Below are 21,764 nucleotides of genomic sequence, written 5' to 3'. Positions count from 1 at the left end.
TTAATTACCAAGCCGAAGCAAGTTTCCAAATTCGGATGCACCTTATATAATACAGCCATAATTGAACATAGAATGTAATGAAACGAGTGCACATACCAGTATCTCGGTCATCTGCTGGAGAATGGTTTGCTTGAGGGCGTTCCCACGTATGTAGTTTCTGAGCATGACGGTGAACTTCTTCTGTATCTCCATAGCTCGTTCAATGTCAGCGTCTTCAGAGCTTCCCTGATCAGGTGCTGCAGGCATGAAAAGGGATATATGTAGACTGGGTAAACCGAACTTGAATGCACATAATTATAGTCATTAAGTAGAGGCAATAATTATACATGTATATATAATATCTATAGGCTCTGAGAAACTAAGGTTCCTAAGCAGCTATACATGTTATACATGTAGATTCTCCTTAGGAATGACCGACCATATACTTGGTCTCCTGAATAACACACCTCCGAGCAACTTTGGCACTCCCAGTTTAACGAGGTCCAGGACAAAGTTCCTTGCACAGTTATCTTCACGATAACGCTCAGAAATCTTCATGAGGAAGCCGAGAAGATAGTAGTGCTCATGTGCAGCGGGAAACCTATCCACTACCTCTCCAAAAAATTCTTTGCACGTACCGTCGTTGATCTTGGTGTTTATAGGAACGTTGTACGATTCCAAGTACTCACCAAGAAACTGGAAGCAAAAGGGGAACATTTATTGCATGTCTATAATTATATAATTATGGTGCCTACAATGGAGCTAACAATTTTATCCTGGAGCTAGATTTATACCAAAAATATAAACAAGGACTCAGTGATCATCAAACAATCAAAATACCATTATGGCTACCTTGTTGGGCCAGATTCTGAAGGCCTTGTACAGAGTGAAGAATTGTTGAATACTCAGTTTGTCGAAGTGTTGGTGAGTGGTATCAAGAACCTGGGATAAGTGAGAAGATACAATAACATAATCGTGAAGGAATGATGCAAGCTGCGCTGTGCTAATTGCCTCTCGGGAAGTTTTGCATAGTTTTAAAATCCACAAATTGTAACCCAAGAGAATGTGGCTATAGAAGCCTGTATATATGGAAGCTGTTATAGCTTTCGTCGCATTGCAACTGTTAACACACACACAGTCAGCTTTACCGTATTCCTCGTGCGGCTAGGCCTCAAGTTGTACTTATCTAATACATGTAGTCGATCCAGACATTCAATATTTTATTGCACGTGAACCGTATATAGCTGCTTTTCTATTTAATTGTTAATAATTATGGACAATATACGTACTTGTTTGACAATGAGTCTTCGATACTTTTTGCAGACGCCATTTTTCCTGAAAAAACTGTTGAGAAGTGTGTGGGAGTGGTCCCGAGTGATTTCCACCAACCCCAGGAGCAGCTGCAGCCAGTTGGTACACTCAGAGTCGATAGACACATCTCTGAACTTGCGTTTGTCCCAGACACCCAACAAGAAGTCTAGAAAATTGAGAGCCTGCGTGTTGAAAATTAGTTGATCTGACTGAACTGAACAATGACGTAAACATGTATATACATGTATGAACTCCATCAGCAAGACAACAACACAATGTATTCCCAGATAAACTGTATAATTATGATACTACCATTAAAATAAAATTTGGCCTTAAAATGTGGGTTATACTTTAAGATCCATAGAACACGGCCGTAATTGTATATACTTAATCTAACAGTACACATCAGACATGGTACCTGCAGTCAACAAGCATGCAAATAGCTACTTTTCTACTGGGAAGGCAAATTTCCCCCACCCCATCCCCTACAAGTATCGCCAGGTTTTCCTACATGTACCTCAGTGATGGTGTCAGCCAGTGTTCCAAGAAGGCTGACGTTGGACATAGAGAAACCTGGTTCCTTTATCTTGGAGGTGTACGTGGCCCTGATCTGAGTGAGTATGTGGAACAGTTCATCCTCTGTCTCAAGAAACTGCTCCATGGAGTGAAGAAAGTGCCTGCAAATAGAAAACATATGTTATACACATTTATGGTATCCGATTCTGAGCCCCTACAATCAGGCTCCTACGCAACTAATAGACCGTAGTATCTGTAAATTAAAACCATACCTATAGTATATATGGAAGAAGAAAGATCTAAGATCTACTTAATTCTCATGTACAATACAGTGAGCAACTTAAGCTATAATTATAGCCTACATGTATCTATATTCGTCTTGGTTCCAATTGACTTATCAAGACTGAAGCAGTTTGAACAACAGGTGAAGATTGCTTTGAATCGACTGCTAAACTAACTTGGCTATAAATTACCAAGTGTGCTAATTGGTCCTCAATTCTAAAGGTGTTTAAACTCACCGAATATATTTGAACGGTCGAATGCATCTTTCTGACACAACTAAATCTGTCATGTGATGAAAACTGAAATGAACCTCCTTTGGTAGATATAAGAGACGTCCAAAATCCAATCCATCCACCAAATCTCTGATCACAGCGTCGGTGAGGACGATACGAGGATGGTAGTTGATAAACCTGTCATACCAAAGTCGGGGGGTTGATCTGGTAATTTGGGTCCGCTCACAGTGAAACTTGAAAGCCATTGACACTGCATGGAGGTACATAATTATTAAAGGTACATGTACATAATTGTTAATTGGAGCGGTAAAGTTACCATTATTTTTAATTCACAAATACATTTCTTGTATACATGTACATACTAGCTGTACAGAGAAGCACAAGTCAGTAATACTATACTGTAAGGTGAGTGAAAAACTGCATGAGCATACACATTTTTAGAATACGTGCATGGTTTAATTATTGGTACAGACATAGCTGCACTAGCTAGCTGGAACATAATTATGTCATATATTCGCAAATATAGCGTACGTGTTGCAACTCAGCATGTATATCGATCCTTGCATACATTCACATACATGATCATTGTACTTACACCACATCATTCTAGTGTAGCAGAAGTTGGGATGGACCGGTCTCACGTTGGTTGCAGGTCCTTGACTCTGACTCTGAACAGAGGCTCGGTTGTTTAGATTTTGAGAGACCTCCGACAACACCTGACAAGCACACTCCATGAACCAGAACATGCTCACACTTTCTTCCTCCTTTGTAGTGCCACACATTACTTCAAAGTCTCCCCTAAAAAACGAACGAAGTGTAAAGTTAACAGGCCAGTGCCAACTAAAAAAATAACCATAAAGATCGAGTCACCTTTTGGCGAAGTCGTTTATTGTCTGGGCTAGCTGTTGGAAATGTAAGCTCTCAATCTTCTTCAAGCACGCTGTGATAAATGGTACCATATCGTCACACTGGTAAAAGGTGGACTGGATGTGAAGACGATAGGCAAATACTAGGTAGAAGGGAAGGTCCTTGTAAAATAGCTCGTCAAAATGTGGTTTCATCCTCTTCAGAGTTTCGTTGACCGTGGTGTGATTACCGTCCTCTTTTGCCTAAGGGAAAATCAAAACTAGTAACAATTTACATGCTTACAAGTACTAAGTCCATGTAGGAACAGGCAAGACACCAGCCACGTACATGTACCACGGTAATTACAGCCACTATTGGTCTGCCCAAGGTGACCTCTACAAAATAATCGCTGTCACCGACAATTTCCGGACAAAAATTGCAATTGTGTAACCTTGCGCATGCCCGGTAAAATTGTCCTGCCACGTGGTGAAACGTATTAAGCAGCTAGAAAAATGAGTACTAGTGCCAGTCATGATACATGTAGCTCTACTACTGATAGTACTAGCGCATCTATAAATAAGAGCAGTTTCTACAAAGACTGTTGATAAGTAGATCGTAGAAAACGACAAAACTTTGAAACCTAACTTGGCTATAGAGTATGAAGTAGAAAAGGCAGCTAAGATGCAAGGTGCGTGTATACTCTTTGAACCAGAGGAGGGTGGACAGGGTCAAAAGGTCGACCACTATTGAATCATCACGTGAGCTTATGTTTTGTGCAGTAAATTTGCAAGTTTGACTGCACATCGCGCCCTGATTCTTGTGATAAGTAGCCCCTTCATGTTACTGCTGCTGCAAATTAGTTAACTTTTAGCTACTGCGCCCCTCCAGAGAAATCGTGCAGTCCTTAAAAGGGGTGACCTCTCACAAGGTCGTAGTTCTGTCATGTCAAACTGACCTCTGACCTTTATAAAGTAGGAGCTACCGTGCTGTAGAGTGAATGTATAGCTCAGCTATATCATCATCTAAGTATACTCTTGTTTCCAGAATGAAAAGGTGGCCTGCTGGCTAGAAAAGAGCTTGTTAAAGTAGGTTCAAGGTTCAAGTATTTTAATAAAGGTTACGTCATTATTAACTTTTTGGCTTCGTGTCCAACCTCCTCTGCTCTTTGAACAAGCAATGTATATTATGGTTTGTCCTTACGACCTTTCGTTTTGTCCTCTCAAACACTACATTGTCAGGACATTTTGACATGAAAAGTTAGTAAGAGCACTGACTTATAGTCTACAAGATCCAACGGCACACACAGTTACATGTAGCTTGAAATCGAAAACTGTCCTCACCTGTTTCTCGTAGTTTGTGAGGATGGACATCACCATAATGAACTTGGCTGGATCGTCGGATATAAGCGCTGGCTTCTTGTCCACAGTGAACATAAGCTTTTTCAGCTCTGCCCTCAGATCCATTGTCGAACCTTTGTCACTACCAAAAAAACGATCTTTCAACCTCTGCTTCACACCTGGTCCTGCACAGTAAAAAAGGGTCCACATTAACTGTAATATGTTTTTCGGCATGAAATTGGTTGTATACACAACAAGCTAGTGCATGCTACGTTCATAGCAGGGTAATCAATAAAAATGGCATTGTTCATGACTGATATATACCGTATAGCAGGTAATTTTTGTGGGAAAATATTTGTGGTTTTCGTGGTTGAAGGTCTGACCACGAATATTTCACCCACGCCACGAATGAAGCGACCTTGCCTACCTTTATCTGCAGTGCAAGCAGCAACCACGAAAATATTACCCATGAAATGTGTGCGCCAGCGTGAAAAATTTAGCCCCCCCCCCCAAATTTCTGGTCACCACACCCCCTACATTGTTTGTTGTTGGTATTAGCGATGTACTCCTGGCAATGTGCATTGACAGGCAACTCCATGTAACTTGGTATGCTGGTTTGAAATTGTGGCTCATATAGAACACTAGAAACCACATGTACTGTACAAAAGCAATGGATAGATTTGTTGCAAGACTAGATGATGACCAATCATCCTCTAGCAAAACTACACGTAGGAAAAGACAGTATGTAGATAATGTTGGGTCTAGTATATACCCCTCTTCCTCCCTCCCTCTCCCTATTTTCCCCTCTCTTTTGGGGGAGAAGCTGAGCATTCTAGGAGGGAAGCTTCCCCCCCCCCCCCGCTAGATATTCATCACTCCAAGTGAGAGCTGTGAGCTCAGCACATTCCACAGAATTATGAATAGCTTTACCAGCTGTGCACTATAAATACTATTGTATGGCATGACAACAATGTCTTAATTGATACAAGCTTGCACTATTGACCCCCCTAAAGAAACCCTCTCTATTAGTACGTGTCACTATTAATTTTATTGCTCTCCCTCAGCTCTACATTTTATAGACCCTAAGGTGTCCCTACTACGTACCAACAACTTTTAAGTTTTAAGTACACTGTAAAATAGTCTTTACAAAACAGAATGTAATTTGGGACACAACATTTTATGAGATTAATAAACACACCTTCTTTATCAGACTTTTTCCTAGTTGGACCGGGGGATTGTCTAGAGGTAAGGGAGGACTCTTCTTGCCCTCCTCCAACGAGGGCGTCCACATCACTCTCAGCGTCCAATCGGGCTTGGACATCGTCACCATGTGTTTCCAGACTGGCCAAGAGGCTGGCACCGTCACACTGAGTGATGATTACTATTGGGATGCTACTCTTTTTCATACCTGCAATGGGGGAGCAGAGAATCCTATATAATGTGATGGGAGATCCATTTTCAGACTTTGAGATATACATTGTAAGGCTTTAGGAATAACTTTTTATACGAAATACGTACATGGGATAGATTAACTTTCTTTTAACACTAGGGTGCAATCATGGCAAAACACAGTTCTAATCATTCTACAGTAAAGGGTTAATTGTTCTAAAACCAAATTCTGCAAGGTCAGCTAGGATGGTGTAATAGTGGCGTCTACTTTGGCAGTCCAAGGCCTTCTTGTTAAGCAAGCACTAACCACAAACATACATGTACATGTTGTGCAAAACCCATTTTTGTAATATAATTATTGGGGATAAAACAGCACAGTGAAAGTACACACCCCTATCAGACAATCTATCCAGCCTATGTGAATCTAATTACATACGAGATCACAAGCAGGGTGAGGTACCACTGAGGTTTAAACCACACTGCTGTTCACAAGAAAACCTTCCCACACTCACACAACACTAACCTTTCAAGAACTGAGGGGCAATTGAGTAGTTGTCTTGTGTGTTGACGAGGATCACAGCTTTGGCATGCTGCTCTTTGAAGTTGGATACTAACATTGACAGCTCGTCTCCATCTTGTAACGGGTGGCAACGAATGTGCTGACTCTGCACATCGTCAGTGACGAGAATTTTCCAATCCACAGGTACACACTTGTCCATGCGTGGGAACAAGGCATATGTGTAAGCAGCAATGAGGGCGGTCCGACCTCTGAGCCGAAGCTTTAGACCTGCATAGAATAAACCAAGTCCAAAGTATTGGCAGAGATTATTAACATCACCTACATGTATTATACGTATATGCTCACTGTATACACCTTCCTACATGCAGCCATAGATAAAGAAGAGAGGGATTGGCAACGGAAGTTAAAACGTAGACTTTTGTGCAGGGGGTGTGGCTTAATCCTAAGCGATGCGTGTTGTCCCCCACCGTAACGCCGTGAAACACTTTTTTTTATGTTTGAGGCCTTACACAGAGCTTTCTAAGACCCCCCAAAACTTCATTTCCATGCTTCTTGATGATGTGTAGTATGTGGAAATTCCCAAAATTGTTTCTAGATTGTTGAGAAAGAGCTACGGGTACATAGCGCTTTTTTCACCTCTTTTCACCGTTTTTTTATGGCTATGTACCAATAGCACCTATAATATAGCTAAGATTGTCTAACTAAGTAGTGTCCTGGATCACATATAGCCTCAAGCATGGAAATGAAGTCTAAAATTAGCAGCAGGATTGTTATACTGACAGTAAGACAATCAGTTGTCTCCTCAACCATTCCCAGCCTGTGCTTTACTCGAGGCTGTCTTCCTACGTTGAAGTAGACAGCCTCGATAACCGCGGCGTGGTTCGGGGGGCAACACGCATCGTTCAGCAAATTTACATGAAATTTACTTCCGTTGCCAATCCCTCTCTTCTTTATCTATAATGCAGCTAGGCCTACAGTGGTAATGAAGCCCATGATCATATCCAAACACACAGTACTTGTGTAATGTGCCCTTGGTAATACTATGCAGTCTGTATTTACAAGCTCACAAAAGCTCTACGTCTCTTAAGTACAGTTTATAATAGATACAGCTGTAGGAAAGTTCCGGTCCCTTGTAGTCATGCAGTCACATGATTCAATAAAACAGCTGACTAAGTGCACATGTATACACTGTATGTACACGAACCAGAACTAACATGTGTCGTATATAGAATGTGACTCAGCAACCAATAAAAATGCAAACCCAAACACATTAATGGCCACTTTCCTATCTCCACTTAATTGCTCAATCACAGTAGAAGAAGTTGGTGTGTGGATATTAAGAGACAGTAGGCATACGTACCATTCATGATGCTGATTGTCTGAAAAGATTTAGTCCGCAGTGAGTGACGACCAAGATCCACCTCTTCAAGTGGCCGCAGGTTATCTGGATCTGGAGGTGGGTGTGGTCCACTGCGTTTCCGAGCCTCGGCGGCATGCGAGGGACTACAAGAATACTCGAGGACGGTGAACGAGCTGTTGGGGTCACTCAGGGGGTGACTATCACCAGCAACGTCCTCGGAGGATTTTGCTATGGTAGCAGAGGGTGGTATCAAGTGCTGGTTAGGTTCTGCCATACCACCAGCAGTAGTAGAGGAACCGTTTGAGAGGTTCTCTGGACACGCCTCTATACAGGGAACACAAGGACATTCTGAAATTGTAGAAGCCAGGTCATTGTCATACACACTAGATCTAGTGACCTTCTCTGATGATCCATTTACTGCGTGTGTATAAGTTACCTACTTTTATGTTGCTTGGGTTAACAGTAAAGCTGCTCCAGAAAGTAACTAGTAGCTCACTGTCGTGCTGCAGCGCAGACAGAATGCATTTGGTCTAGTACTATAGCTATATATAGCAGTACTTACTTGTACAGTGCAGTTTGTACGGCTAGGCTAAAGTAGACAAAGGGCCTAGGGGTCAACATCATGATGGGGCATTCCCGGCCATATCCCTTGTGTAATGAATAAGGGAATTTCCCTTAGCCACAGCCGTGCACATAGAGCAACACAACTTGCACATAATTATTATTCTCACAATGAATACAATCAGTTTAAATATTCAAAATTTTCACCCTATAGAGTACATCTCTTGGTAGGCTAGTCTTTCCCAGTTGTCTCAACGCCATCAGCTGGCTTGCCAATCTCTGGTTTCATGGCTGGGAAGAACAATACCTCCTGTAGAGTTTATATCGATGTGAAATGTCAAATTAAAATTGTTACCGCCCACTCAATAATTGTGACGTTTCGTGTCATAACTTGTCATATTTGTCATTTCCTCTTCATAATAAATAATAAAAGTACTGCAGTGTAATTAGCAAACAAGGTAGCATAGATTCAAGTTAGCATCTGTACCTTTCTTCTGCAGACCAGATTATATTTTAATCTTGGTTTCTAACTCAAAATACAATGAAAAAGATAATAAACTAAGTCTGTAATCAGTTATCAGTGTCACTGTTCAGACTTTCATCCAGTCCATCAAGTCTACCAGCTATTCTCTCCATTCATAATTACTCTACTCATCATCATATTCAATATGTGTATGTTAACTATCTCTTGATGGATCGTCAGTGTCGGTAAATCCCACCAGGAGAGAGTTTTTCAGGGGCTTTCTTCAGTTCCTGGGCACTGTCTTTGCTTTGCCTTGCTTGTCTTGGAAACTTGACATCAGCTCTATGTTACAGTAGTATACCTTGGCTGTTACTTGGGCTGATCTGTCATCCTCAGTAGGTATACAGTAGTCTAGCTGGCACAATAAACTTTAGCTAGCTCTACTTACATGCACTTATGCAAAATTTCATATGAATCCTTAGGAATTACTTGTGCTGCCTAGCACCGAACTAAAGGTAAATACCCTTCCCACAAAAATTTATGATGTAAAGTATGGGACAGTCCCTTTCCAGTCACTGCAATTCAATGGTAAAACTGTCATCACTGTTATATTTCAAACCTGAAAAACACTGTATGCAGCTCATGTAGAAACTGCATGTGAGGTATCATTGGAAAGAGTAATAGCTAGATTATACAATAGAGAGCAAACTAAAATTATTTCTAGGTAAAATTCCTTCTTTTTTAGTGTTTGAAGTACAAATTGTGTGTTTTTGTCTCACTTTTTACTGCATTTGTATACTTGTAGATTAAATGTTTGATGACAACTTTTACATATTTTTTACATTCATTTGACAAAATGTTTTGATATGTGTGGGAAGATAAGATTGTGGGTTTAGAAATAATAGACACAGTATCAGTAGAATACTCTAGAGATACATTTGTATAATTACACTAGACACAACATTTTAACTACGGAAATTTTAAGTTCTGAACAACAACAATATCAGTGGCATATCTGTCTATTCTAACACCTTTATATTAGCTGAGTCAGTGAGGAACATGGAGAGTCTGTCGATTCCCATGCCCCAACCCCCAGTAGGGGGCAGCCCGTACTCTAGCGCGGTGCAGAAATTCTCGTCCACCATTTGAGCTTCGTCGTCGCCAGCTGCCTTGTCCTTGGCCTGCTGTTGGAACCGCTCCCTCTGGACCATCGGGTCGTTTAGCTCAGTGTACGCATTCACAATCTCCTTCTGACACACAAACAGTTCGAATCTCTCTGTCAGCCCAGGGATCTTGCGATGCCTGCAATGGTTACGGTGAATAAAATCACTGCTAAACTATATAATTATACGGAGTGAACTAAATCTTGATCACAGGGCAACCTAAGCCATGTATAAGAGTGGAAAGCCATCAAAATTGAAACCTATACATGAATTTACTACTAAATTCCAGTTGTCAATCAATCCCCTCACCATTTGGCCAGAGGGCTCATGATCTCAGGATGCTCGCAGATGAAGGTCGGGTTGACACAGTTCACCTCTATATGGTCGCCAACAAGCTGCAGAGGAGATAAGGAAGACTCAACGAGCAGCAGGACACAAGTGCAAGTACCACACTACTATAAGTGCTATTTAAAGAGTACCAAGCTAGGAAGGGGGAGGGGGGTACAGAGCAATATATGGAGTGCTTGATTTAGGGCGAAGAGCTGTACTGTACATTATTGTAAAAAATGTAGTAGTTTATCATCAGGATACGTAACTAACACGTACAATATATATACACTACTGTACACTGCCCAAGTTGGGGAGGATGTGAAACCAACCAAATTTTTGAGTACACAAAAAACCAAACGAGCCCCTTCCACTGTAACATAACACATACCTTGTCAAGTAACCGAGAAGCAGTTCGCGGTGGGCTACAGTCCACGTTGTTCTTGACACAAACGTCATTGAGGAACTTGGTAAATTCTAGGGGAAAAGTACAACACATCAAACAGTTAGTGCACTACACACATTACGTACACATGTATGCACCAACACATCAACTATAAGTATTCTGTCAACACGACTACAACAATTCCTTCCAGGAACAATCACTAGAGCAACGAACACACATCTAACTGACAAACATGTCCACAAGACTAGCGCCTATTAATGTACATGCAACACCAAGACTCTAAAAGATACTGTCCGTAGATTTGTAGCTAGATAGCTATATAGCTAGATATTTTTGCTTGTCCATGCAGCTACTATATAATTATAAAGTACATAATTATGCCTCGGTAGTGTGTTTGTGTGTGTGTGTGTGTGTGTGTGTGTGTGTGTGTGTGTCTGTCTGTCTGTCTGTGTAGACTGCTACAGCTGCATGCTCAAGGATCAATGAAGTGCAAGTAAGAGTTTCTATAGGCTTCTAGTCATGTTTTAAATTCGTGGATTTGCAAAATAATGCTTCGTTCTCGAGTTATGCCTAGTTTTGCTTACTTGGAATGCCTTTTCAGAAGAGTGTGTAGCAAAACTTGTTCACCGAGTGTTGCTACTCCACTTAGTAGTTAGCTCTGCAATATAACGCTAGATATTGGTAGCTGCAAGAGTGAGAAGAGAGCTACAAGGCTCTGTTGATGCAGCCATTCATTTTATAGACTTGAACTTTTGGCACCGATCATTTTTAATAACAATCGTGGTCGATCATTACCCACTCTTCGAGTTGTCCCTGTGATTCTGGATCCTGCCTGCATGCAGCAAAACAAAATTGTTCATCATGATATTATAATGCGTGTATAGTTTTATGTTATGTACCTTTGGCCTCCACCGAGGCATCAGCACCTGCGGTGCTTTCGTTATATGGTGGTTAAGAAAGTAAGCAAAGAGAAAAGAGCCATGCTTGCATGACGGTACCAAGGGCGTATAAAAGAAGAGAGGGCATGCAACTCCACTATCAATACACGTAGCTAGCAGAGTTCAAACGTGGGCGGAGGAATGGCTGCATTTGCATGAAGTGCTAAAAATAGAAATTGCACAGTAATGCACATTCATCCGCCCACGTTTGAACTCTGCTCATATAGGAGTTGCATGCCCTCTCTTCTTTTATAGGCCCTTGACGGTACTATAAGACTCAAAGCGACGACAGAAACACGCAAGGTACTCTCCAACAAGATGGCTAAGCTTCCATGGGTCAATGGGCGTGGTTTAGATACCAAGAAGAGCTTGCAGCTCCAGTATATAGGGTTAGTAAGGGATGTCGAATGGTCAACGCTTGGACCAAGGAAGCTCTTAAACATGTGTAGGAGTCAACGTATTGCTCAACTAGCTCTTTGACGGCTGCAAAATCCAGCATAGTCTTGTTCTTTTGCAGTCTACATCGTGGATTGAATTGTTGCTAGGGGGAGGTCCTTTTATAGTGCTGCGGTCACGTGGTATATATATAAGTCAGATATATGCCACACCTAATCAGAGGATATGTACCCCATATATCGTCTGCTACCATGGTTACATACCCCTCAGCTATGCCTCGGAGTAACCACGGTAGCGGAGGATATATATGGGTGCTTGTACCATGATGTGCTCTGACACTAAGGAATATCCATTGAAACTCTCAGGATACTCCAGGGTACAAATCCCACTGGTACATAGGCTGTGTTCAGCCTGAAGCCCACCCTCCACCCTTTAAGAGCCCTCTACATTGGCTGTGGTCAGCCTGAAGCCCACCCTCAACCCTTTAAGGACCCTCGAATACTATACCGAGACAAAATCTGTGGAAAGCACAAAAATGTGCAGGTGTTGAAGTTGTAAATGTGGTTTGTCAAGTGCAAGCACAAGCACACAAAATGTGCACAGTGCATGGACGGCATGCAGGGATCAAAGAGTGTTTACTACTATACTCAGTTGTAAATGGGTTGGATAACAGCTTCTAATCAATATATAGGTGTTCATAGTACAAGCTACCTGTACCATGGATATCTGCGTGTGTATTGTTATTGTACTACCTAGGGCAGTTGTATGTAATTCCCCGAGGGCGCAATACACCCTTGATATCCATCGTACAACTATTACATATCCTCCTCTTAGGTGTGGTATATCCATATATAGGCCCCACCCTACTTACTGCCACTACTTCTGCAAAGAAACAGCCTCACCCCACTACTCATTGTAACTGCTGCTCGAACATCCCTCCACGGTGGTCTACCCTCGGCCTTACAAGCAAGGCAAAGAAGCTCGCTTATACACTGCTGCAAAACAGCTCAAGCCCCCAGGAAAAAGAGACGCTTCTAGTGATATGGTGAAGCAGAATTGGCAGTTTATATTGTGTTACTAAGACAGTGTTATGCTGCTATGCCCTCGGCTAGTTATAACCAGGAACACATAAAGTTATAACATATACGAAGTCAATACTAGGCGTTATACAGGTATTTTGGTGGATAATTTAATATCTCGATCCTATAGGCTACAGTGTTAATTAACAGTCATGTGGCCATTATAACGTTTGTGATGTTATACCAGTATAGATCATTTCGTTTAGCTTGTGGTATATACTCAGTTATTATGCGGGAATTATTATAATAATTATAGGCAAGAATTTGATAGGCTGTTATTTTGAGCATCAAAGAATAGTTATAGGCAATTGTCTAAATTCTGTATACCATGCAGTGGTATAATATCAAAAGGGTCTATGCAGATAGGCTTCTATGCATGGTTCTCAAGCGATGAGTAAGGGTATAGGCCTGGAGATTATGCTCAAGAATGAAATGCCGAATGAGCTGAGCTGGCAGGTATGTTCTGGGACTAAGATCAGGATAAAATCATAGTTATAGCTAACTCTACTTTAGTGACCCTTTTCCATTGTTCCTGGTACTGTGAAAACTTTACACAGCTTATGGCACTCACTATATAGCCTTCTCATACATATAGCATGTAGCTATACATCAATATATAACATAGTTCATCAGTGCACATACCAGTATCTTGGTCATCTGCTGGAGAATGGTTTCCTTAAGGGCATTCCCACGTATGTAGTTTTTGAGCATGCCGGTGAACTTCCCCTGTATCTCCTTAGCCCGGACAATCTCAACTTCTTCAGAGCTTCCCTGATCAGGTACTGCAGAGACAAAAAGAAATTAAACCAATAACAGATATGACAGATATGATCCTATCTGGTAACAATACGATTATAGAGAGAGATGGTCTTTGCGTAAATCTTTTGTCACTGCATGTACATACTAGTCCCACGGCTGACTATTATTATGCATACACTAAAGCCTATAAACACGTACAAAAACTATGTATGGGTGTACATAACAGAAGGGCTATATATATTATATCAGAAACATGTGCATGCATAATTATAGTTACAATTATTTATGTTTCGGGGTGTAGCCGCAAGCTTAACTGCTTGTGGTGTGTGTATGCACCAGATGTCCATGAATGGCATAATAACTAGGGGATACTGAAAGCATTGTGTGGGGCGAGCCTAGCCTTAGCGAAGACAAAAAAGTTGTATAGTGAGTAATAATCACTTTTTCGATTTGCTGTTTCCTTCGTTTCCTAAAGATCTCTCTAACTGCAATTCTCTTTTCCTCTTCAATTCGAACCTTTTGACGACAGACGAGCTTCTGTCTCATAGCTCCTACTTGTTGCCAGCAGATAGTGTGTTTGATATCCCAACGCCATTGCCTCACTGCCTTAGTTGTTGAGCTGTATCAGTTTCATCCAGTGCATGAGTTCGAGTAGAAATAAAAATTAATGTCTTGCAGCGATCATCACGCTAAAAAGCTTAACTACGAGACTGTGAGGACATGGCCTCACAGGGCATTACTTGATATGTGGTAAACCACAAGTACTACAGTGATCACTAGTAGAACATTCTAGAACATGTGTTTTGTTAGTAAAACATTCTAGAACATTTCAGATCATGTGTTTGTTAGTAGAACATTCTAGAACAGGTTTTAGTATTTAAGTGTTGAGTTTTAGATTTGTTGAGATCATCGAATTGACTGTGTGAACGTTATCTCAAATACTCTAAACCCTGATCCCTCACATTTGGTGGCAGCAGTGGGATCTAAAGTGTGACAGATTTTCCACTGACCTACAGTTCATGACTACTAGATCAGGACGACTCTACAAGATGTCTAGCAACGAGGGGACAGACCTTACATCTCTCCGGGAGATGATGCAGCTGATGCTAGAGGACCGCAGAAAGAGAGATGAGGAGATAGCACAAGAGAGACAGAGACGAGAAGACGAACTAGCTGCAGAGAGAGAGCAGAGAGAAGAACAAAGACGTGCCGAGAGCGAGCTGAGAGAGGAACAAAGGCGACAACGAGAGGAGGAACTCGCTAGAGACAGACAAATGTGGGAGGAGCAGTTTGCAGAGGAGCACCATCAGTTGAAGGAACAGATGGCACTGCTTCAGAGGCTTGTGATTGACAAGACAGCTCGTCCCCCAACTGGCGAAAGCAGGCCCTCACTGAAGTTGAGTCGTCTCCTAGATGTAGATGACATCGAGGCCTTTCTCATCACCTTCGAACGTAGCATGGGAGCATACGAAGTGGACAAGTCAAGATGGACATGCCTACTGGCACCTCAACTAACTGGCAAAGCACAGCAGGCTTATGTAGCTATGGCAGCTGATACAGCCAATGACTATGACCAGTTGAAGAACGCGATACTTCGGAGATACGATATCAACGAGGAGACGTACAGGCAACGATTCAGATCACAGAAGATGAACACTGGAGAATCGCCTAAGGAGTTGGTCACCCGGCTCACAGACTTAGCAACCAGATGGACAAGAACCTGTACTGACATCGTCCAAGTGATCGACCTCATGGTTACCGAACAATTTTTAGAAGGTCTAACCGAGGAGGTACGCCTCCATGTAAGCGAACGAAAGCCAAAGACCAGTGGGGAAGCAGCTCAGTTTGTTGAGGACTACATCCAGGCTCACCATACCACGGGAAACAAATCTACCGAGAAGACACCCCCAGGGAATTGCCCTAAATGTGGACTACTAGGCCACTGGGCTCGAGACTGCCCCAGCCCACGACAGGAGAATACAAGACTACCCCCCAGACGAGAACCAACTTGTTTCAACTGCCATGAGAAGGGACACTTCGCTAACAAGTGCCCTAGCAACCCCAACCTGTTCTGTGACGAAGGAAAGGCTACCTTGATGTTCCAGCCAACCTCCAACTCCAACGAGAAGATAATCCGATGAGGTTTTGTGGAAGGAAAACCAGTTTCAAACCTGATCCTGGACACTGGAGCTACTAGAACGCTGGTCCGGTCCAACCTCCTACCACCCTCTATTAGGATTGAGGGTGAAATTACAGTCAGATGTGCTCACGGGGATACTCTCACTTACCCCCTTGCAGATATCAAGGTATCCATAGGTTCAAAAACATTCCTGGTGCGAGCTGGAATCTCCAACACTCTTCCGGTACCCATCATACTTGGCCGAGATATCCCTGAACTATTGTCGCTCATTAATGATGAATCCGGCACGACACTCCCAAATACAGAGGACGCCTTCCTCGTCACTACTTGTGCTCAGAAGAAGCAGCAGCAAGAGGCTGAGCAAGCACCCCAAGGAAAAGAAGAAGGAGCAGGGGCAATTGCTAAACCCCTCGAGGCACATACAGAGCCTCTGTGCGAACCATTTGTTGACCTTGACGATTGTCGTCAAGAGGACATGCTCAAGAAAGGGGAAACGCCAAACGGTCGCATGCTCACGACACAAACACGACAATTTTGTCGCCGGAGAAGGAAGGAGGAGTGTGAGGACATGGCCTCACAGGGCATTACTTGATATGTGGTAAACCACAAGTACTACAGTGATCACTAGTAGAACATTCTAGAACATGTGTTTTGTTAGTAGAACATTCTAGAACATTTCAGATCATGTGTTTGTTAGTAGAACATTCTAGAACAGGTTTTAGTATTTAAGTGTTGAGTTTTGGATTTGTTGAGATCATCGAATTGACTGTGTGAAACTGAATCAACGTTATCTCAAATACTCTAAACCCTGATCCCTCACAGAGACAAACAGATCGTCACGCTAAAAAGCGTGCAAAATGGAACGATCGTCATGCTAAAAAGCTTAAAGCGACAGACAAATGAATATCCGGTCGCTGAGCTTTTCGAAACAGTAAGACATTTACTGGATGAAACTGAGCTTTTCTCTACAGTACTCGAAACTATGGGACTCGCCTCAGGGCTCGTCCCAATTAACAACTTACCTTACACTGCATCAATAAGCCACAGCATCCAAGTTAAGACCTGGCCATTGTGTATTATATAGGGTTTGGCGAAGGCATTCCCCGAGGGGAGGGGGGTTGACCCCATCCCGCGACCCCTAACTAATTATTCATGGGTCAAACAGCTCATTTTGGGTCCATTTTCATGTTCATTCCTATACCTTATCTTGTGAAACGGATTCAGTATGCCTGTGCTCAACACTGTATTAGAGCCTCGGAATATCTGTTGGCAGGGGATCTAATGCCTCGGTTAGCTTAGCTAGGTCAAACGGACAGAGGTTCAGGTAACAACAATCGGAATCAGTATACACACACATGCTACAAAACGAAAAACCAGATAAAGTTTCTAAAACAACTTACTAAAATAAATAAGGTCAGGCAACTAAAGCTACCGCTAGATTTACAAGCTATCTAACACCATAGTTACATTTAGTACATGTAAGTGGTGTTAATGTCCTTTCCACACTCCTCCTCACTTTTCTCATGTTCTATCACTCCAGATTGATCGCGAGTCCGTAGATAGTTTACACACTAGGTGCTCTTTTCCTTTCGCCTCAAAACCTTCGGGTTGCCTCACGAATCCTTGAGCCACTAATCTCGCTTAAACTGTCACCTGTGCCGTCAGCCCCAGTATTCTTCTTGAAACTTTCAAGAGTCTTCCGACCAGGTGGTAGCTTCACCAAGTCTCACACATAATTTTCATCTCGAGAGTTCAATTCAGTTTCCATTACAGTTCTTTTTGTCTTGGCTGCTTCTTTGAATGTGGTTGGGTCTCAGTTAAATGGCATTCAAAATAATCTGGCTGTCTTCTCGTTCTGGTAGACTTTCTAATTGGCACAACATTTTGATCGATTTGTTTAGGTTGCGGATGTACATTATCGCTGGTTGTTTCACCAATTGTGTCACTTGGGAATTCAATAACCAGTTTGTAATCATCAGCAAGTGAGTCAGGCCTGCTTTCCTCGGTCTCTTCCGGCATTCGATACACTCAAGAGGTTGTAGGAGAGTTTGGGAACAAACAACACGTTCTCAACTGTGAAATTCTTTGTCTTTCCATCAGGCAATAATGTTTCTAGCCGTATAGTTCCTTCAGCCGTGCCATCTAGCGGTCTTCCATTGCCCAGCCTAACTTCTTGAATCGTTCTCAAACGTTTCAGCTGTATGAACTGGCTCTCGTCATTACACATGTGACATGTTGCACCAGAATCAACGATCCAGCCTCCTTTTGAGACTGTGATGATGCCTGAGACGCAACGAAAAAACTTCTCCATCGCTTTCTTGTTCCTGAGCAGTTTTTGCGTCTTGCTTCTGTGATGCAAGGGATTCCCGGCAGTCTTTCCAAAATGTCCGGGCTTGTGACAAAAATGGCAAGTGAATTGACGTTTTTGCCCACTCTTTTGTTTTGCAAACAGAGCTTTTCTTCCTTCTTCTCCAGGGCTGTGCATTGGGGTTTTCTCACTCAGTTCGTGTAAGAGTCTCTCAGTCACAACAGCCCACTTAGGCACATTTTTGGATTGTGCCTCTAACGCTGTCACCAGTACGTTAAATGATTCTGACAGGCTGGCCAGGAGTCCTCCGATACTGCGTCTCTAATCATTGCGAGTGCCTCAAAAATCTCCGTCATCATCTTGATGTGTTCGTTTACAGACCCTCCCTCTTTGAGCCATAGGACGTACAGCTTTCTCCTTATATATGTATAGCTTGTTAGCCCATGACTCACACAGTCATTATGTCTCGGGTGCGCATGTGTCTTCCGCTGGAACTTGATGAGTAGCTAAACCTGCTGCGAGAGTTGCTGCGAGAATCGATCGATCAGATTGAGCATACAATAGTTCACGCCGTGACGGTATCTATACAGTCTTTGTAGACAGCTAGCTATAAACTTCTCTTCAATCTATAGAGAATGATATACTGGGCCCATAACCAGTTGGCAGGTGATCTAATGCCTCGGTTAGCTTAGGTAGGTCAGACGGATAGAGGTTCAATTGGTATCAGTATACACATGCACAGAGACACATTATATAAAACGGAAAACCAGAAGTAGCTTCTAGAACACTAATACAGAACTTATTAAAATAATAAGGTCAGGCAACTATAAAGCTACCACTAAAACTATAACAATAATAGTGACATTCACTATTACGACAAATCACTAAAACCTTGGTACAAGTGTTAATGTCATCACAAAACTGAAACACTCAACATTCAGACAATAGTTATTTATAGCTTGCACAGCATGCACAAAATACCCACAAATTGTTCACCAAAATGTATCACTGTACTGTACATGTATGTAGGGAATTAACATCAACCTGCTAGAAATGTGAAAATTGCTGAAATAGGCCCGGATAGCGCGTAAACTATACCACAGCGAAAAAAAATTAACAAAACAATAATTATTTGTGAAAAAAAGTAAATGTAAATTATGTTGTAACGGATTGGAGTTATAATAATTATACTATCGCCATATTTATTGTTTCCACGCTTTTTGGTGTTTCTCCTGGCCAATCCTAGCAAGTTTTTACATTGCATTAGCCAGATAGTATAGCTATACTTCTGTACTGAAAAAGAAAGGGAATCTGGTTAGCAATGTAAAAAGTTGCTATATAGGATTGGCTAGGGGAAACACCAAAGAGTATGGAAACAAGAAATCTGGTGAGAGCATTTAGCTCCAATCCATGCATAACAATGTCATGAACATGTACAGCTATTGTCGATACATTAAAATACATATAGAGTGATAGACTTTATAAAGATAAATAAAGATATATATAAAGAGGGTCAAGTAATATTTTCACTCACCTGTAAATAGTTCTGGTACTCTCAGTTTAATGAGGTGCAAGACAAAGCTCTTTTGACACCCATCCTCACGATAACGCTCAGAAATCTTTATGAGGAAGTCGAGAAGGTAGTAGTGCTCATGTGCAGCGGGAAACCTTTCCACCACCTCTCCAAAAAATTCTTTGTATGTACTGTCATTGATTTTAGCGCCTGAACGGACTTTGTACGATTCCAGGTATTTACCTAGAAACTGGAAAAATAGTATGTATACCTTGATTTGTTGTCATCATAAAAAGTATATTTTCGTAAGTATTAATTTCTGCGAATGAGAGTAAAATTGCAAAAATGTGTACTCACAGATAATTGGAAAATGCAATGAATCTCATTAAAACCACTTTCGAGTAATTAGAAACGTTATGAATAATCACAACTTGAGCGAAGAATTAGCAGAATTTAATACCAGTAAAATGAGCTAAACAGTGAAATTGCAAACAAATCTACGTGTGAAAATAATTATGTCAACTTAAGGTACAGTGTATCCAGTCTATATAGAGAGTAGAATACTACAAAATTTAATGTGTGAGTAGTTGCTACACTTAATTGCAATTTTTGGATAGGAACATTTCTAAGAAAATCTGCTGATACCATTGTGTAGGTGAATGAATAAGCTACAATAGTATCCACCAAAAATTTTTCCATGACAACATAAGGTTGGGTTTGTGGAAACAGAATTGTTATAGTGGGTAATTAGGGAGAGAAAAGGCCAACAGTTTCCGGCAACGGTTTGGAACTTTGTCACAGCATCTATGGCTATCTTATGAAAGGTTCAATGTTGCTTACATATATCTACACATCCTCCGCAGTGCTCAAAAATTGCTAGTGTTTAGTGCCGTTTCGGTTAAGGAGAGATTTAAAGATCTTATGGCTAAGGTCAAAAATTACACAGTTTGTCGGTTAACTGAAAATTTGTCTGGAATTACTTCTAGAGATAATTGATGTTACCGTATATCTTCTAATTTATCGGACAGCAAAAAATAATTATTTTGGAAATTGTCCGGGTATAATTGGAACAGATTTTTATAGAATATGCGAAGTGTCCAGAATAATTAGAACAAGCAAGCAGCTGCATGCGAGCTAGCTAAGTTTAATAGAACAGGGTACGACTGAATAGTTGCACTAGCTATCTAAAACTAGCTAATCAAAGCTATCTAACTGCAGTACTGTAAGTCTTACTTGCCGTCTATGAATGATAACTCAACTTTTCAAGGTATTGTCCGGATATTTAGAACAAATGTAATATTAAAGTACTGGAGTGTCCGTTGTACTAGAACAACGAAAATTGCCCAAAAGAGTGTCCGGGGTAATAGAAGTGTCCGATAAATTAGAAGATATACGGTACACACATTTTTTTACGATCACCACCCACAATATAAATAACTTTTGCAAAATATTTTTGAATAATGTTGCAGCTTTTCATTCACCTACACGCACAATGGTATCAGCACCGTTCCCAATCTTGAGAGATACATTTAAACGAGAAGCTCGCATGTAAAACATCACCGCAATCCCTCGCGATTGTTTGGACGTGTGCAGCGTATAAAAAAGGGGAAGGACCCGGCCGGAAGTAAATTCAAACGCATTGTAGAAATGGCGGCAAAGTTCGAATTTTCTTTTCTTGTACTTGTTTATAGTGCCATATCCACCCAGACATAGCTGGCACATGCCCATAAGATAGCTACGTAGTAGTCCTGTAATATATACAGTGAAATGGCAGAAAGAACAATTAAAAGAAATGACAGAAAGTATAGAGCAACAGTAAAAAAAAATCAGGTTGGAGTAGTATCCACGAGCCGTTTCAACGAGCGAGGAACATATTCCAGAAGAGTATCTAAGAAGCCTGATAGCTTTTGTTGTGGACAACCCCCCACTGAATGTCAT

At 41.5% G+C, this 21,764-nt stretch overlaps 3 protein-coding genes across 5 annotated transcripts in view; 1 reads left to right on the top strand and 2 right to left on the bottom strand.

The window, feature by feature from the left end:
* The window catches only part of LOC135341069 (uncharacterized), a 121,811-nt gene extending 113,437 nt beyond the window's left edge, over positions 1-8,374 (bottom strand). The window contains exons 1-13 of one of the 3 annotated variants that reach the window (XM_064537543.1): positions 8,210-8,374; positions 7,774-8,097; positions 6,417-6,680; positions 5,703-5,912; positions 4,508-4,689; positions 3,192-3,430; positions 2,917-3,119; positions 2,325-2,571; positions 1,808-1,967; positions 1,269-1,472; positions 832-921; positions 447-675; positions 97-236 (exon numbers count right to left, since the gene is read on the bottom strand). In XM_064537543.1, the coding sequence (XP_064393613.1) occupies positions 97-236; positions 447-675; positions 832-921; positions 1,269-1,472; positions 1,808-1,967; positions 2,325-2,571; positions 2,917-3,119; positions 3,192-3,430; positions 4,508-4,689; positions 5,703-5,912; positions 6,417-6,680; positions 7,774-8,047 (2,442 nt within the window). In that variant the 5' untranslated portion in view covers positions 8,048-8,097; positions 8,210-8,374. Of the gene's footprint in view, positions 1-96; positions 237-446; positions 676-831; positions 922-1,268; positions 1,473-1,807; positions 1,968-2,324; positions 2,572-2,916; positions 3,120-3,191; positions 3,431-4,507; positions 4,691-5,702; positions 5,913-6,416; positions 6,681-7,773; positions 8,098-8,209 lie in introns of all 3 variants that reach the window. The other 2 variants (XM_064537542.1, XM_064537544.1) reach the window with 2 other exon arrangements.
* Positions 8,375-9,957: 1,583 nt separating this feature from the next.
* The window catches only part of LOC135341066 (uncharacterized), a 67,234-nt gene continuing 55,427 nt past the window's right edge, over positions 9,958-21,764 (bottom strand). The window contains exons 12-16 of the mRNA XM_064537538.1: positions 19,848-20,076; positions 13,749-13,888; positions 10,679-10,764; positions 10,270-10,355; positions 9,958-10,099 (exon numbers count right to left, since the gene is read on the bottom strand). Coding sequence (XP_064393608.1) covers positions 10,337-10,355; positions 10,679-10,764; positions 13,749-13,888; positions 19,848-20,076 — 474 coding nt within the window. The 3' untranslated portion in view covers positions 9,958-10,099; positions 10,270-10,336. The remainder of the gene's footprint in view (positions 10,100-10,269; positions 10,356-10,678; positions 10,765-13,748; positions 13,889-19,847; positions 20,077-21,764) is intronic.
* Positions 14,634-16,750, top strand: LOC135341067 (uncharacterized). The gene has a single exon (XM_064537541.1). It carries the CDS (start codon positions 14,885-14,887, stop codon positions 16,004-16,006), a length of 1,122 nt encoding a protein of 373 aa, XP_064393611.1. The 5' UTR covers positions 14,634-14,884; the 3' UTR covers positions 16,007-16,750.

The sequence above is a fragment of the Halichondria panicea genome, chromosome 9 (genome assembly GCF_963675165.1).
Source record: "Halichondria panicea chromosome 9, odHalPani1.1, whole genome shotgun sequence".
Lineage (NCBI taxonomy): Eukaryota > Metazoa > Porifera > Demospongiae > Suberitida > Halichondriidae > Halichondria > Halichondria panicea.
This window is presented reverse-complemented; position numbering and strand designations above follow the sequence as displayed.